This window comes from Pezoporus occidentalis, unplaced genomic scaffold (assembly GCF_034315485.1).
Source record: "Pezoporus occidentalis ecotype Australia unplaced genomic scaffold, CSIRO_AGI_Poc_V1 ctg80, whole genome shotgun sequence".
Taxonomy (NCBI): Eukaryota; Metazoa; Chordata; class Aves; order Psittaciformes; family Psittacidae; genus Pezoporus; species Pezoporus occidentalis.
Genome location: NW_026916159.1, coordinates 2,530,683 through 2,547,636, shown reverse-complemented (window position 1 = coordinate 2,547,636; position 16,954 = coordinate 2,530,683). Strand labels below are relative to the sequence as shown.

General features: G+C 39.3%; 1 protein-coding gene across 4 annotated transcripts in view; it reads right to left on the bottom strand.

Moving 5' to 3' along the window:
* The window catches only part of CNOT10 (CCR4-NOT transcription complex subunit 10), a 35,894-nt gene extending 19,098 nt beyond the window's left edge, over window positions 1-16,796 (bottom strand). Inside the window, exons 1-10 of one of the 4 annotated variants that reach the window (XM_062603555.1) lie at window positions 16,514-16,796; window positions 15,102-15,155; window positions 11,225-11,316; window positions 6,846-7,007; window positions 6,152-6,302; window positions 5,164-5,309; window positions 4,196-4,282; window positions 3,393-3,476; window positions 2,290-2,407; window positions 538-687 (exon numbers count right to left, since the gene is read on the bottom strand). In XM_062603555.1, coding sequence (XP_062459539.1) covers window positions 538-687; window positions 2,290-2,407; window positions 3,393-3,476; window positions 4,196-4,282; window positions 5,164-5,309; window positions 6,152-6,302; window positions 6,846-7,007; window positions 11,225-11,316; window positions 15,102-15,155; window positions 16,514-16,535 — 1,066 coding nt within the window. In that variant the 5' untranslated portion in view covers window positions 16,536-16,796. Of the gene's footprint in view, window positions 1-537; window positions 688-2,289; window positions 2,408-3,392; window positions 3,477-4,195; window positions 4,283-5,163; window positions 5,310-6,151; window positions 6,303-6,845; window positions 7,008-11,224; window positions 11,317-15,101; window positions 15,156-15,931; window positions 16,119-16,513 lie in introns of those variants that run through there. The other 3 variants (XM_062603553.1, XM_062603556.1, XM_062603554.1) reach the window with 3 other exon arrangements.
* Between the last annotated feature and the right edge of the window lie 158 nt (window positions 16,797-16,954).

The window sequence follows — 16,954 nt, the reverse complement described above, 5'->3', positions numbered from 1 at the left end:
TCAAGCTAAACATTACATAAAAATACTGATTCCCAGATTCGTGAGAATACACATTTTTGTTAATCATATAAATTCCAGAAGAAAACCTCTTTGCTGTAACAAAGCATGAAACATTTTCTATCTTGACATTGCTGCCTAAGACTGCACTTCGATACGGGGCCAGGGGAGGAATGGGAAAAGCAGTAACGCGTGATAGTAACTAGATTTTAAAGAAACTTTAGAACAGGAACTTTATTTTGTCACATCCCCCTGACTGATGGCCCAAGACTATGAACAAGGGAGAAGTAACTGTCCCAGCCCCATGACACATCAAAGAAAACAGAAAAAAAAAGAACCTATTTAATCATCATCTATTTCTGGCAACAGCAACTGTACTCTGAAGTCAAGTTACAATCAAAATTCTCACTCTCCTTACCCTGCTCCCCTACAAAGAGATGAAACAGGAATTCTGCTGGTAATTACTGAAAGCTCCTATCATTTGCTTTCTTGATTCACTTTCCCCTCTCACCATCTGTTTTTATCTCTTAAAAGCCTTACCTGGATCTGAATTGCCCATTCCTAGTTGTGCACATGCATTATCATTCTCTTGCAAGGCTTTTTTAAAGTAAAAAATTCCTAAATTGTGCTTTCCCATTGCAAAGTGGATGCAGCCAAGGTTGTTCCAGAACATACACCTTAAGCATTCACCTGAGAGAACAAAAGACCATTTCTGTAAACTGAAAAATACCACTGAGCCTGTAAAATGCTCCCATCACTCTTTCATGGGTCAGCATGCTATGGTAGTCTACTAAACATGTTCTTCAGTGAGATGTTCATAGGTTATGCAGTTATGTCTCTGCCTTGCAAGCAGTTTAATAACCTACATTGCTGTATACCACTCTAGTTCTAGTACACAATTGACCTGAAATGTGAAGCAGCCAGATTTACAGCTACCAAGCATCATATTTTAGGATAACCAGGTATAAAGCCAGTATGACAGACTGCAAGCTACAGAAGTTCACCTGGAGGTTTTCATACAGCTTAGCATGCAAGTACTTCAAGTTTTCTGACAGATGGCTCTTGTGAAAAGGAAATTCTCAAGTGAGATTACCTGCCTAAATTTTATAAAATAAACAAATATGTCAACCTAAAACAAACAGGAAATGCACTCTCCTTCCTAAATATATCATGTTCAGGTAACACTGTAAGAAGTTCCTTCTAAATTACAAAGGACAGAAAATGAAACTCTTACCTGCTGGTAACTGAAGCATTACAGGGTTTTCATGGATAGAAAAAAAACCCACAAAACCCCAGCTTAAAAATCCAAACCACCAGGAAATACACTATTAACAACTTAACCAATGTTTTAATCATAACCTAGAAAGACTATTAAGTGAACATTCTACTGTACAAAAAAGGTGTATGAAAATAAAACTTTCCAGAAAAATTTCAGTTATAAAGAGAACTTTAAATATAAAAACTGACAGAAAGGTAAGTTACAGTAAATTCTAAAAGAAGTGTCAAAATATGCCAGAATAGGCATTATGGAAATATTTTGAATGCTTTCTATTAAAGTCACCTGTAAATACAGAATTTAAAAAAATTATTTAGAATTCAGTAGTTTTACAGTACAAGTGATTTTTTTAAAATCCTAACACCAAACACAGCTTTCTCACTGCATTTTTTAACTGATGCTTTAAACAGTCTACTAAAATCTCAAATATATTTAAATAATACCATACACAGTATGCAAACACAGAATATATATTTATAGTATATGAATAACTGTTGTATCTAAATATTATACACACTGATGTGCTGGTAAATTTTTGTACATGTCTACACATATATACTTTCTAGATATAAAAGTAATGTAAAATGGCATACAATAGAAGTCAAACACTTCATGGAACATTAGCATTTTCCCCACAATCATCATTATAACTGCTATAGTCTCTCTCTTCTTTGAGTATAATCTGAAATCTCATTTCTAGGTCTAGTACATCGCTACTTGTTTCATGTCATGATTTAGACACATAGATGAGCCTTGCAAATATTACAGTTACACTTTCACAAATTCATTTTCATAGACAACTGCTGCATTTTCTAGAAGAACACTCAGTGAAAAACACAACAGTGTTACATGAAGAAGCACAACAAGAAAGATTAAAACATATACAGCATATAAACCCATGATATTCAGGGCCTAGTTTCCTAAGTAATCATTAATATGCTTTATATTAATATCTATGGGTACTCCTATTATACTACACATTTAAGTGCTCGCAGGATGAAGGTTTTCTATTTTACCTGTTTTCATGAAGCCCGGATGTTCAGCAATGTTTGCACTGTTTAAAAGTTTGACTGCTTTACGATAATTGCCCCTCAAATATTCAAAATTGCTCTTAAGAAAGAGAGAAGGAGCTGACTGTGAAGGAGAAAACAACAATTAATTACCTCTTGGTTTATGATTTACACTGCTAATGTTAGATTACTCCACAGCTGGCCTCTACTGCCATTTTAAAAATAAATGGGCCTAGGCCCTAATACTTTCAAGAAGCAGCATTTCTTTCTTGAGCACATGATTTACACTCACCTCCTCTGAACTACAAAATGATTCATACACTGTTACTGCTCTAAAACCCAACACCAGTCTAGAGAACTCTGTCCTGGCAATGGCTAAGTGCAGAGGATCTCCTTTTTATTTAGGAGGATCTTCCTCCAACCTGTCTTCTAGTACACTCTTCCCAACAGTTCCCTCCCTGCGGAGTTCAACAACTTCCTCCTGGGTTGTGATCTTCCTGGTCTGCCAACAGAGACTGTTGTAGTTCTGTCAAACTAGTAGCTGTTGAGGCTGGCAACAAAAGGGAAGTGCTCTCCTCCCATTCCCTGCTCCTCATTTAATGTTGAATTTATTTGGGATGGTGGACATAATTCTGAGTTGAGAACTCCTATGTAAAAAAAGAAACTGCTTTCTAGCAAGAGGTAAGCCTCAAATTTCAACAAAACCAAAAAAAGCGTATCACAGAATTAATCTTTTATGAATCGATTTAAATCACCACTGACACCAGACCTTTGTAATACCCGTGACATTCATAGTAAACTAAAACTTGTCTTGCGCTGCTTACATTATAAAGCAAACTGAACCTGTTCACTACATAGTGATTCACTGTTAATTTGGAATTATTAATCATAAAGTGCATTTTCTGAGCAACTGAAAACAGCACAAGTAAGAAAAGTCTACACTAATTTTACTTGTGGTGAAGAGATTACAAACCCAACTGACTGCATAAAGCATTATTTCAGACACCCATTTGCAGTAAGATCTTGCTTTGTAAAGAAAGTTAGAAAATTCAATTTTAAGATAGAGAACAGATTTACATTAGAAAAACATTAGCTTTGAGAATACTTACATTCCCAGCTGTATTCATTACAGACTTGATCTCCCTTTTGCATGCTTTTAGTGACTTCATCTGGATATAGGCTCTCACCTTATACTGTTAAAAAATTACATTTATTAAACAAAAAAAAAAAACCAACCAAGAACTTGTGCAGGTTTGCAAGATGAACTATTTCTAGAGATTTATTACAGAATACTTCATGTGCATCTTAAAGCCAGGTAGTAAAAAGCTGTTCAAAAAGCCTTCCTAAAAAGACATTATATTCAGACCTTCAACAATAAATGTATATATTTTGCATTCACAGTAAGCAGATGCACATTCTGTTCAATGGTCAACAGCTAGTGTCTATTCAAACATATACTAGCACTTCAAATGACAAACTAATTAAAATAACCTAACTTCTTAATCCCAGACATTCACCTACTAAACCGAATACACCAATTAGTGAATGCTGATAAAGAAGCATTTTGATCCTTCAAATATTTTTCTACAGAACAGTAGTGAAATAAAGACTCTGCTGATTCAGACTGTTGGAGGTCTGACAGATATAAGGTCAGTGCAGCTAACTGTAGTTTAAAAAAAAAATTATGACAAACTGTGAGGACTGAAATCGTGGGGTTCTTTTGGTGTTGGGTCAGTTTTTCCTTTACATGGCTCTTAAAAAATGAAGAGTTAAATAAATTCTTTTGGTTTCCCACATGAAATTCAAGACAGAATATCACAATTCATGCTGAACTGGATGTGAAGCAGATGGTACTTGTTTTTAAGAAAAACTTGAACTAATATACTTGTATAAGTAATATGCAGACACTTACCTGATGTATCTTAGATTTAGCAACTTCTATTAAAGCTCCGCTTTCAGCTTTTTGATTCGAGGAATCTTTATTTGTATTATTACCCAACTGTCAAACAGAAAAAGGGAAGTGTTACTATTAGTCACCTTTTAAATTCAGTTTACAGATTCTTTCATAAGCTATTTTTATCAATCGCACAAGAAGAAAACTATTTAATAGTCAAAAAATACACATCCCACCTGTAACTCGAGCTTAACAATCAGAACCCATGAACAGCCACAACAGCCTATGAAGAGCAGAATTCTATATTAACATCAGTGTTACACTATGTTGCTCTGCAGTTGAAGCATTTTAAGAATTCTCTTACCTAGAAGGATTATATGCACATTCTAGTCTCTCTTTAATATTTTCATCAATAGAATTACTATATACTTAAAGAGAAAATATTTTATCTTAAGTATGACAATCCATCAATGGGAAAAGACTGAAATATCCTTTTTTCACTTTCAAGCCACTAGTCATTCCATTGATTTTTTTCAGAAGACACATACAAAAGATTTCATTTGAAAGTATTCCTCATACTTTCAGATACTGCATAAAAAAAATGCTTGATTTCTTATCCTTTGGCATGCAATTGCAATTCCCCTCTGACACTGATTTCCCTTTCAAATTCAGAGTCTCATAGTCATAAATCCAAGACAAATAAGGAAAACTAATTATATTTGACCATGAAAACAACTGTCTTTCCAACACAACCGTCTGACTTAAAACACTTCTTAGCTCCCTGGGAGTAGGAGACAAGGATGAAACAGAGGGAATAAACAGCTGCTGTATAAAACTAACTCAGTTACTAACACGTATAAGTTGCTGTCTGAAGTTAGAGGCGATCTAACAGTTTTATAATTCAGAAGTCTTATAAAAGTATTTTTTGGCTGTTAAAGCATATTTCATGTAAAGACTTAGTGGCACTCATCTTATTTTAAGCTCACCTCATTTTTTCCATTCTTGCTGTTGTTGTTGCCCTGTGAAATCATTTTTTCCAGAACAGCAAGCAAATGCAAGGCTTTCTCAGCTTGGTAAGTTAGAAGGTATAGGTCTATAAGCAAGAAGCAGACAGCCTGGGCAAACTTCTCTTCTGTAGAAAGCAAAGAAGTAAAACTGATTTTACAGCTCTAATACCAATCCTTCCAAACACAACAAAAAAAAAACCAAAAAACAAAACAAAAACCAAAACAAAAACCAACCACCTGACTATAAAGTGCATCTATGCAACACTATGAGAAAAATACATATATCACATAAAAAAGCCCCACCATGCAGATATGCAGAATCCCATAGAACTTGAAAGGATTCCATACAAACTTATCTCTGCTGGGCTATCTTCTCAGGATAGCTACTAAACAGACATACTGAAAACTAGGAGGAATTGAAGGAGAAACATAGTAGTATTTATGTAATTTACGGAGACACATACATCTTCCAGCCTTGTTACCTCTATAATTCAATGAGGATTTTGAAGTTATTTAATACAAGTATGGCAATTACACTACACAGGGTGCCAGAGCTCATTAAAGCTCGAGACTTTATATTCAGATATGAGCACATACAATTATGTATGGCCTAATGCAGGTATTTAAAAATGTGGGTGCCTGACAAAAACACACCTACCCATGAAGTTGCCTGATGACTCAAAATACTAGATTTTAATTTATTTAATTAGCTTGTTCATATCATTTACATAAATGCCTTTTAGAGATGTCAAAAATCCATTTCAGTTTCATTATACTTGTCTGCTAAATGCCCTGGAAGTGCCTTCCCCCCAAATTCAATTGCTGTCTTCGATACAAGTAAAACATAAGCTTCATTCCAAAGCCTACCTACTTTTTTTAGAGCCGTATCAGGCAAATTACAAATCACTTGTCTGGTAGTGATCTTTTTGTAGTTATTGAATTAAAACTCTTCTTTCTATGTACATACCGAAAGGCTCTATGAACTGGTACAGCTTCTCCCCAACTGATATAGCTTCAGTATACTGACGCAGATGATACAGAATAACAGCTTGATTGTAGTACAGCATACTGTTTTCAACATCATCCAAACCATCCATTTCTTCAACAACAGAGTGAACCTGAAAGAAAAACAACCACTTTTTAATAAAAGTTTTTTTTAAACTTTTAATAGCTATGATTTTTTAAGAGTCAAAAAAAAAAAAAAATAATCCGAAGGTATGAATCTGTCTAAAGCTAGGTAAGCAAGAGCTATAGGCTAAGAAACTTTATTGTTGCCCACATAAATCCAGAAAAAAATTTACAATTAAGTAGAAAGCCATCACTGAGTAGTAAAGTAACATTTTCACTTTTTTAATTTTTTCACAAACTATTTCAGGTTAAGGAACTGTCTATTGAAAGAACATAGCACGTGTTTCTATGGTTATAATCTCTGAAACATTTCAGCTTCAGATCAATTTCACCAATAACTAAAAACGTAACTATAAAACCAGTGTTCTTAAAAGATTAAACAGACTCAGAGGCTTAAAAGTAATGTTACTTTCTTATTCCTTTATTAAAATCTAAGGGATAAGGGTCAGAAATTTTATTCCTGTTTCACTGGAATATCTCACCACCATTAACAGTACTCACAATCAAGTATTATGTCAATACATTTGCATTACCTGGCTCTTCAGCTGGTTAAGGGTTTGTCTCAAATTGTCTGTTGTAGTCTGGTTACTTTTACAGAACTCTGCAACAGCAGTATTCAAAGTTATTTTGTAGTCATCTTTGTTTATGTCTCGAAGGGTATTCAGGTGTTGTAAACAAGCATCATAGTTGCCAGCCTGGAAATTGCACACATACCAGAAACATGCATTTAGAAGATACAAAGTATGAATTAGCTGGTTATTAAGTTTTGATGAAAGTATTTTCTGTAAGTTTAAAGAGCAAAGTAGTATTTCCTTTATCAACAGCAAGCGGAGCAAACTAAACATCTACACACATCCTTTGTTATTTATTCAGATTATAATGTATGAGAAGTAAGTCTAAAAGTTGACGTCATATTCAAACTTGAAGAAGAATTTTGTGGAGGAAGGCCAAATGGAGTAGTCGATTATTACAAACAGATGTTTCCATGAAGCATTATTATGATTTCTCTTCATCATACTATTTTGAGTTTCAAGATTCTTTATTTCCTCAGTTTTCATAATCTTTCCCCATCACATGCACATTGAGCAGCTGCAGTTGCTTACTTAAGTCCCATCCTGTCATTCTGTGCTCATTCTTCACTTCATCTGGAGAGACCAAGTTATAATTTAGTCTGTGGAAGTCAGCTTAACACAGGTTGGAAAAAAGAGGGTGTCACTTTCACAGTACAGGTGTAAATATTTTTACAAGTTTCAGCTACTGAATGAAGTATTCTATCACCAGTTTAGGCATGCCTAAACAGAAACTAGGACCCAAGCGTGATGCTCCTCGGAGGTGTGACTTAATCGAGAAATCCCCTTCTTTGACCTCACTAATGAGCAAGGACTTCAGAATGGCTCACCTCTTTCTGCTTTCACTTTTAGTCTGCATTTGTGCAGGAGGAATTTAGTGGTATCAAGGAATGAAAAAGAACTCCAGACTCTTTCAACTATGTTAAGCCTAAATGGTCCTTCACTGACTACTGTTCAATTCCAATACAGGAATTATCACTTTCACCTCTTCTGTACCAGGATTACTTCCAATCTGGTCAGCCAAATAAGCAGATTCATTTCCATCCCTGTCAACGTTTCAAAATCGAAAGCTATCTCTTGAGCACCACGACCACTTCCTCCTCCTTTTTAAGTGCTGTTCCATGGAGCTTCTCCAGTGCTCCTGCCTAACTTCCTCTATTAAGGAAAGCATTACAATAGAGAAAGGCTCTGTGGTGCTTCTGCTCTTCCCAAGAAAGTTGCCATGCTGCGGTGTCATGGTTTAAACCCAGTCAGGCAACTCGCTCACTCACTCCCCCCCTTCTTTCCCTCCCCCTACTCCTGGAGGGACGGAGAGGAGAATCGAATCAAATGCAACTCCCATGGGTTGAGATAAGAACAGTTCAGTAACTAAGGTATAACACAAATCACTACTGCTACCACCAATAATAACAATGATAAAGGAAATAACAAAGGAAGAGCATACAACATCTCACCACCAGCCGACCGATAACTCACCCCCCCAGCCTGACCAAGCTCTGACCAATACCTCCTCCAACCCTGCAGTCTACCAGCCCTTCTGGCTAACTCCCAGTTACATCCTGGGCATGACGTGCTATGGTATGGAATACCTCTTCGGCTAGCTTGGGTCAGGTGTCCTGTCTCTGCTTCCTCCCAGCTTCCCCTCCTCCCTGGCAGAGCATGAGCCTCACAAAGTCCTTGGCCAAACCAAAACATCATTGTTATCAGCTCTGTTCCCAAGCCGAAAGTCAAAACACTGCACTGCACCAGCTACCAAGAAGGAGAAACATGACTGCTACTGCTGAACCCAGGACAGGCGGCTACTCTCAAAAGAACCATCCCAGTTCCTTCAGTCTCTTATGAAAGCACAGTTACACAGTTTAAAGAGAGATGCAGCAGGATGTTGATTCTCAGTATTTCCACAACTCTAAATATCAACAGCATGGATTGCCTAGTGATCATATGCATAAACATAGGGACTTGCAATTCAACTGCTGGCATGCTCTTTAACTGAGACAGTTCATCTCCCAGTGATCGTCTTCATGTGTTCACACTCAGAGCTTCTCTTCAACAGGAGCAGCTTTCAGGTCAGAGCAACAAGGCTTCTAACCATGGCTGGACTAAAAATCTTGAACCCTTAAATGGTCAACTTATTTTTCCCTCAGCCAACAACAGTTCTTTACTTGACTCTACCAGACAAAATCTAGGATATGATATGGAATTCTGCAGTAATTCTATCAAGACTGGTATTGGAAGTGAAATATAATAAGGCAGCCCACAAAGCTATTTAAAGCAACTCAATAGCAAACAAAACTGGCAAACATGGCAGCAGATTAATTCTGCTCACATCTGCTGCTACTTCACAACTGCATGAACTTAGGGAGTTCTTAAAGCAAGGAAAAAAGTATGAAATAAACAAGATACACTGGACAAGTATTAAAACTAAAAGTCTGATCTGCTGAAATCATTGACAGATCAAAAGTATTTTAAGCTTGTAGATCTGTGGGCAAGGTGGAAAATAGACAAATCTTTCATGTGCCTTCAGTTTTCAGGATGCCAATGAGCAAAGAGCTATTGAAAAAGAGTCATTGAGCTAGAAAGCACTCAAGAAGACACCAGTGAACATCAACTGTAGTCAGTTTAAGGACCAACTACATGTAACAACATTCTAGGCAAAAAAATGTAACAAGTGAAACACACAAGAAGGAACCTCATAAGACAGTATTTAAATTCTTCCCTCAATCTATTTAATACATCCAAAACCGAATTCATAGAACCAGAATAGTTAAGGTTGGAAAGGGCCTTAAGATCACCTAGCTCCAACCCCCCTGCCACGGGCAGGGACACTGCACACTAAACCATGTCACCCAAGGCTTCGTCCAACCTGGCCTTGAACACTGCCAGGGATGGAGCTTTCACAGCCTCCCTGGGCAACACATTCCAGTGCCTCACCACCCTAACAGGAAAGAATTTCTTCCTTATATCCAATCTAAACTTCCCCTGTTTAAGTTTTAACCCATTACCCCTTGTCCTATCACTGCAGTTCCTAATGAAGAGTCCCTCCCCAGCATCCCTACAGGCCCCCTTCAGATACTGGAAGGCTGCTATGAGGTCTCCACGCAGCCTTCTCTTCTCCAGGCTGAACAGCCCCAACTTTCTCAGCCTATCTTCATACGGGAGGTGCTCCAGTCCCCTGATCATCCTCATGGCCCTTCTCTGGACTTGTTCCAACAGTTCCATGTCCTTTTTATGTTGAGGACACCAGAACTGCACACAATACTCCAGGTGAGGTGTCACAAGAGCAGAGTAGAGGGGCAGGATCACCTCCTTCGACCTGCTGGTCACACTCCTTTTGATGCAGCCCAGGATACGGTTGGCTTTCTGGGCTGCAAGCACACACTCTTGGCTCATGTTCATTTTCTCATCAACCAACACCTCCAAGTCATTCTCTGCAGGGCTGCTCTGAATCTCATCTTTGCCCAACCTGTAGCTGTGCTTGGGATTGCTCCGACCCAGGTGTAGGACCTTGCACTTGTCATGGTTAAACTTCATGAGGCTGGCATCAGCCCACCTCACAAGCGTGTCAAGGTCCCTCTGGATGGCATTCCTTCCCTCCAGCGTATCAACCGAAACACACAGCTTGGTGTCATCGGCAAATTTGCTGAGGGAAAATTATGCAAGGCATTGTGGAGACAGAGCCACAACAATTGAAAGGAAAATCAATTACGCTTCCTGTCACTTGCTACACTAAATAAAATTAGGAGACAGTACAAAGAAGTAAACTGAAAGATGTGGTACCTGAATTTTAACACACTCAAAAAGATCTTCCAAGAAGCACAAAACAAGTAGCAAATACTGCCTGTAGGTGTTACGTGTTGAAGAATATGTTTTAATGTAAAGTGACTGAACAGTATACAACAGTTTTTGTGAAAGAATAGAGAAAGATACTAAAATGAAAAAGGTTTGTTAGGTTGCTGGTTTTTAACTACATGTAGTTCCTTTAAATCCTTTAACACAACATTTTTAACTTGAAGCAATTAATTCTTCAGACAGATCATGCATTTTCAACACTGACACAGAACAGCAACCTGCTTCTAATTAACTCAGTTTTTAAGATTACTAAGTTTTGAGAATCAAGATTAAGCACAATCTTGTGCACTTCATTCAAGTATCCCCTTCAGACACCTCACACCACAGCAGACAGAAACCTCATGTGCTGTCTTGAGAACACAACTAGTGCTACTTTTTATATAATATCCCGTTAAAACATTTGCAACTGTGATAAGAAAACAGGAAGAATAATTATAAAAGCCCATTTAGCAGTTGTGATAAATCAGAAGTCTCAGAGCTTGGCCCTGTCTTACCAGAAAAGCTTGTAATGCACTGCTTGACAATTCCTTTTCCTGATCAGTAATCCCAGAAGTACCAGCTCCTTCATGTTTCTCAGTACCTTGATCTGTAAAGTGGTCAGAAGGTTACAAGAAAGTTTGCAAATGTGATGACACCACTTCAGTTTAAAAAAATTGTTTCTTCTAGTTCTCATGATCTTCTCACCAGTACAACTTACTTCCCAGATAACTGCATTGTCTCCCTACTACACTGAAATATCTCATTATCCTACCCTCCCAGTGAATTCCTCTCCACAAAATGTAAATGTAATAATCCTAGCTAAATTACCATGCTAAAGCACTAACCAAAGTCCTGCAAGTTAACTGACAACGCACACATTTTAGATTTTTCTTCAAAGCTGCAACCATATACTAGGATAGCCTTTATTTACATAAAGGGTACCACACTGGGTTAGATGAAAACCCCATGCATCCTGTATGTTGCTTCCTAAACAACAAGAGAGGGACACATCAGGGAACAACATACAAAACAGCAAACACTAGAACTTTCACCCAGCTCCCTGTTTTGGAAGAATAAGTCTCCCTAAGTAAGAGGCTGCAATCAAAATATCATTGTTAATAATCACTGGCAGACCTGATGTATTTTTTCAATCTCTCTATACTTTTGCATTCTTCAATTATACCCCACAAAATGCTATGTAGTGATTATATTGCAATACAGGAGGAAATGCTGCCTATTCACTTTTTCCACCTCACTTCCAGTCTTGGAGATCTTTCTTTGAATCAATTCTCTTCCAGGATGAGCAGGCACAGTTTATTCTGTACCTTCCTCACATGTTTTTTCCCCAGAATCTTCTCCGGTTCTACTATATCTTTTTCCAGATTAAGACAACAAGAACAGAGTGTAGTAGTTAATGATGGTGTCCCCTTTGAGCATTTATATTGCAATATAATAAGGGTTTAACTGTCTTCCATTTCTTTTACATAGAATTCTTAGTGTTTTAACTTTCAGTCACTATTGAGCATATTTTTCAGAAAGGAGTCTGCTGAACCATGTAATTCAGAATTTAGTGCAGTGAAGCTGCATTAAAAAAAAGATAGTACAGACATTCCATGTCAAAGAAATCAAACCCTCCCACACTAAACCCTTCCCTGTACTGAACACAAACTAGTGGAGGGGAAAAAACCAACCCAAACCATCATATCACCGCTCTGGACCACTTATTTCAGGAACCATGAACTCATGTGCTAGAACATACAAACATAATTTAATGATTTTGAAACAAGGACTTTATAAACCGCTTTTGCAGAAAACTATTTCTTCAATTTCACAGTGGAAGCACTGCTCTAACCTACTTTTTGCTATCTTAATAGGCTAGGTAGGCTTTGTAAATTCAGTGTCTTCTTTTTCTTCCCTAGCATTCACAGATGTAATGCAAACTCTGCTAATTTTGTTTTCACTTTGAACAAATGAAGACACTTATCCATGAGTTCTGCTTCAAAAACAACATAAAACCAACCATTTGTCTGCTCCTGACTATGAAATTTGCAAATATAAGACAAACAATCCTGAGAGGATTCATCAATTAACATCCTTAGTAAGTATAACACAGACTTAGTAATATATTACTAGTTTGTTCTTGTTGCTGAGAAGACAGTGACATCCCTTCCATTGCCATATATAACAACACATTTGAGCAAGAACTGTAAATATTTGGATGTAATCCTGCTTCAAGACACCAACAAAACTGAGATTTTAAAAACTCAACAATCTTAAACCTGCAACTCACAAAGTAACCCACTGTGATTTAGACAAGATTCAGGATTCAGCAGTTTCAGTACTCTGGAAGGAAGGATCTCCAGGGGGCTATAGAACTGCATACATACACATACTATAAGATCTGACTGTGTATAAGGCATTGATGAGTACCACTTGCACTGCCTTTTCCTTGAAAGGGAAGGACAGGAGAGAAAATTAAAACATAAAAAAGCTCAGAAAATGTTTGATGTGCCAAGGTTTTCTGCAGCAAAAGAGAACAGGAACAAGAAGCACCTCTCCTTCAAGCTAAATACGGAATAAATTGGATTCCTGCTCTAAACCTTGTGGTTGTATAGTTTAACAGACTGTTACCACCCTCCAAGGACCTCTAGAACAGCAGCGAATAAGCAAACATCTTCCCTCGTGTTTTCATGCTACCAGTTACATTATCTGCTTTTCTTGCTCAGCATGCCTTTCAGATTATGCTAGTAAAAGTAAACACAGTGCAGAGACTTGCGACTCTCAAACTTTTGAAGTTGATTATAGTCAGTCTGGTCAAGAGGTTCCTCACATACAGATTTACCCAGTAGATCAGTGCCATCGACTACAGAGTGCATAACTGATTACTGCCATTGTATGCAAGTTGGTAAAACAAGCATCTCAAATGAAGATGGGCTTATGGAAGTATCAATCCTGAACTAAAATATCTTAAGTGAAAGATAAGAGACTGTTGTCCAAGTTTCATAACAAAAGCACCACTTATTTTAGGTGCTTAATTTATTTCCTAGGGAAAAAATCAGAACAGGTCTACAGATTTCACTATGCTTCTAAGTCTTCTGGAATGTTAAAGGGAAGAAAAAAAGGGGACTACTTTAAACAAACCAGAGAAGTCCCTTCTCCTATAAAGCCAGTTTTATGGCTGTAATCCAAACAACTGCACCTACTATGACTCAGTAAACGAAACAGGTTTGCAACACTGGAAATTTATCAAGAAAAAATGAAGTGAAAGTCCAGCTGGTTCACAGCATAGCTCTCTCCTTTGAGAAAAAAAGTCAGAAAAAAAAACAACCCACAAAACAAACAAACAAACCAAAACAAAACAAACAAAAAAAAAACAGACTTTGGCTAGTCTCTACCATTTTTGCCCAAATACACTTGAAACCTGTTAAAGAGCTAAAGGTGCTTCTAATCTATTGTAATCCTGCCACTCTTGTTTAGACCAGGACTTGCTGCTTTAGTTGATCTTTATTATTATTGAGAGATGTCACAGACAGGAGTCACCTAAAAGCTGGCTGGTGCAAGATACTGAAAAGACTCCACTTAAATGAAGAAAATAAAGCATTCTTGCTCCCTTGGCTGCAAACGACTCTGAAGCACTTGCAAATAAAACTATTGTTTCCAGATTTCTTGAGGCATTTGAAAATGAAACAGGTAAGCACATTGTTCCCTGGGAAAACATACAGCATGCTGCTTGTTCACTCAGACCTAGTGATCTTTGGCATTCTTGCAGAAGCATGTGGCGTGAGTAACACAGCACAGCGCTCACTACCGACATGCTCCTATCCATCAGGTGAGACAACTGAAACAGTGCAGATTCTCTGCTGCACAAATGACAGGACTTGGTTTATCTCTGTGAATTGTATTTACACACAGACCTGTTTGTTTAACACTTTGTTTTGCCCACTTTCACAAGTACAGGGTAACTCTTTATCTAACACTTGTCAGGCAAGTGATAAGGGGCAAAAGGGGCAACCTGGAAAAGAATCAAATGCCCAGATTTTGATCTGGAGGGAACTGCTGCACTGAGTTTGAAGTTAAAGCAGCAAGTCAGGAAAGTAACTTCCTAGTGAGCAGTCCTGGGGCAGAGCAGTAGAAACACTATGTCATGGAGGCTTGCTTGCTTCGCACAAGCAGGGAGTTGTCCCTATTGGAGAAGTTACTGGTGGACAGCAGAACTTTGGGAAACCTGTCTCTATGAGAGAAGAACATGGAAAATTATCAGACTACCACCTGAAAAGAGAGATTGCTCATCAATTTGCTGACACACCACATAAGCTACAAGAAGCCACATCTCCCACAAAAACATACCCAAAGATACCCAGAGAGTGACTGCAATGAGTATCCTTCTCATACCTGTTCTCCGTATCTCCAAGGACTGCTGTTCCTGAGCTGTCTTGTTCCTAGGCCCTGTAAATTACATCTGACATGAACTGTGCTGTTGAATACCTCTGGAATTCTTTTTCTGGAATTACTTTTATTTCCAAACTCTACAGGCAGAGGGATAATATATCCTTGGAAGTGGGGAAATCTATCTCGTAACTCTTGCTCCAAAAGCATTTTGAAGGGTACGAAGACCAACCAGAGTGTTCAGCCTCTATAAGATAATGACAGTTTCTGGCACCAAAACTACATTTTTCTATGAAGCACTGTACTATTAGTATAAATATAACAGAATTCTTCAGTGCTGTATAACAAAAAAGCAAACACTTCTCAGTGAAAAGTTCCTTGTAACTCACTGCTATGAACAAGTTCAGTATGTAGAAAGTCTTGCCATAGCTCACAGCTTTGGTTCACTTGGGCACATACTTTTCTGTTAAGAACGTACAACTGAAAAGTTCCTTCAATACTCCTAGGCCAACAACAAAACATAAAAAACCTAATGTCAATTTCTTTCTCTTGTAGTTTTGGAGATGCATACAGTGCTTACAAATAAACACAGGATTGTTTAGTATGCATCAGTCAGTGCAGTACACTATTTTTTCCCACAAGCTTTTCCAGATACTGAGAAGTTCTGTATTCAGCATCCAGAAGAAAAAAAAAAACACACTTAAGATATTTTTAAATAATCTTTCCTGCAAAGAGGTCTTCCTGCATGAAGGGCAGTCTTATGGGACACGGGTAAGTAGTATCAACACTAATGAGTTACACAGCAACTGTTCTTAAGATTTACTGAGGGTATTTACCAGATGATTTATTCTTTTTAATTCTGGTGATCTCTCTACGGTGTCTTTTCAGGCCTGAGTTTAGGGAAGACTCGCTCATCCCCTGAAACCAAAGCATCAACTCAGAGGGAAGCAGAGTCAGCTCCAGAGATCAAGTAGCAGCACAAAGCATTCGCATCTCCCCAGCACCTCCCGAATGCCCCAGTTTAACAAATTAACTCGACCCCTGCAGCAGTTACTAAACTCTGGGAGACGCCGAAACCCACCCCCACCACTATTCCCTCCCCTTCGCCTCCTTCCAGGCGGAGGGCACGGAGAGCTCCGTCCCCACACGGACCCGACATGACACAGGCCTATGGGTGGCGGGGCTCGCCGGCACTTCGTACCAGCCACCAGCAGCTCGGCCGCGCTGGGGCACTAGCTCTTCGGCGGAAGAAAACAGCACAGCGCCCGAAAAGCAGTCGTTTCTCCTTCCGACCAGGACGCAGCGCAGCTCAAACCCCCGCCGCCCCCCCCCCCCCCCGCGAGAACGTATCCTTCCGCACCAGGCGGCCCAGGCCCGGGGCGGAGGCGGCGGGCCGCGGTGGATCCCGTGACACTCACCCGCAGTCTTGTCGGCTGCCATCTCCCCCGCTGCGCGGTGCAGCTGTGCGGTCCGAACAGCGCCGAGAGTACTTTCCGCACACCGCAGTGCCGAGCACCAACCACACTACCGCCAATCAGCCACTATCCCCCGCGGGACTACTTTGCCGCCGCCGCCGCCACCCTCCGCGCGCCGAGCCCGCCCCGCTGCCTGGGTCGCTCGCTCCTATTCGCCCGCAGCTTCCGGGTTCCCTGCCGCCGCGCGACGTACGGCCGTTGCCGGGGGACCGCGCAACTGGCGTCAGGACGCCGCAACGCTTCCCGCTGGGGGAGAGGGGGCGCATGCGCGCTGCGTTCCGTTCTGGGGGCCACCAGGCGCCATGTTGGTTGCTGTGGCATGCCGGAAGGCAGGGTTGTTTGTGGAGGGCAATGGCCACTTCTGTGTAGGTGCTTTCCGGTCCT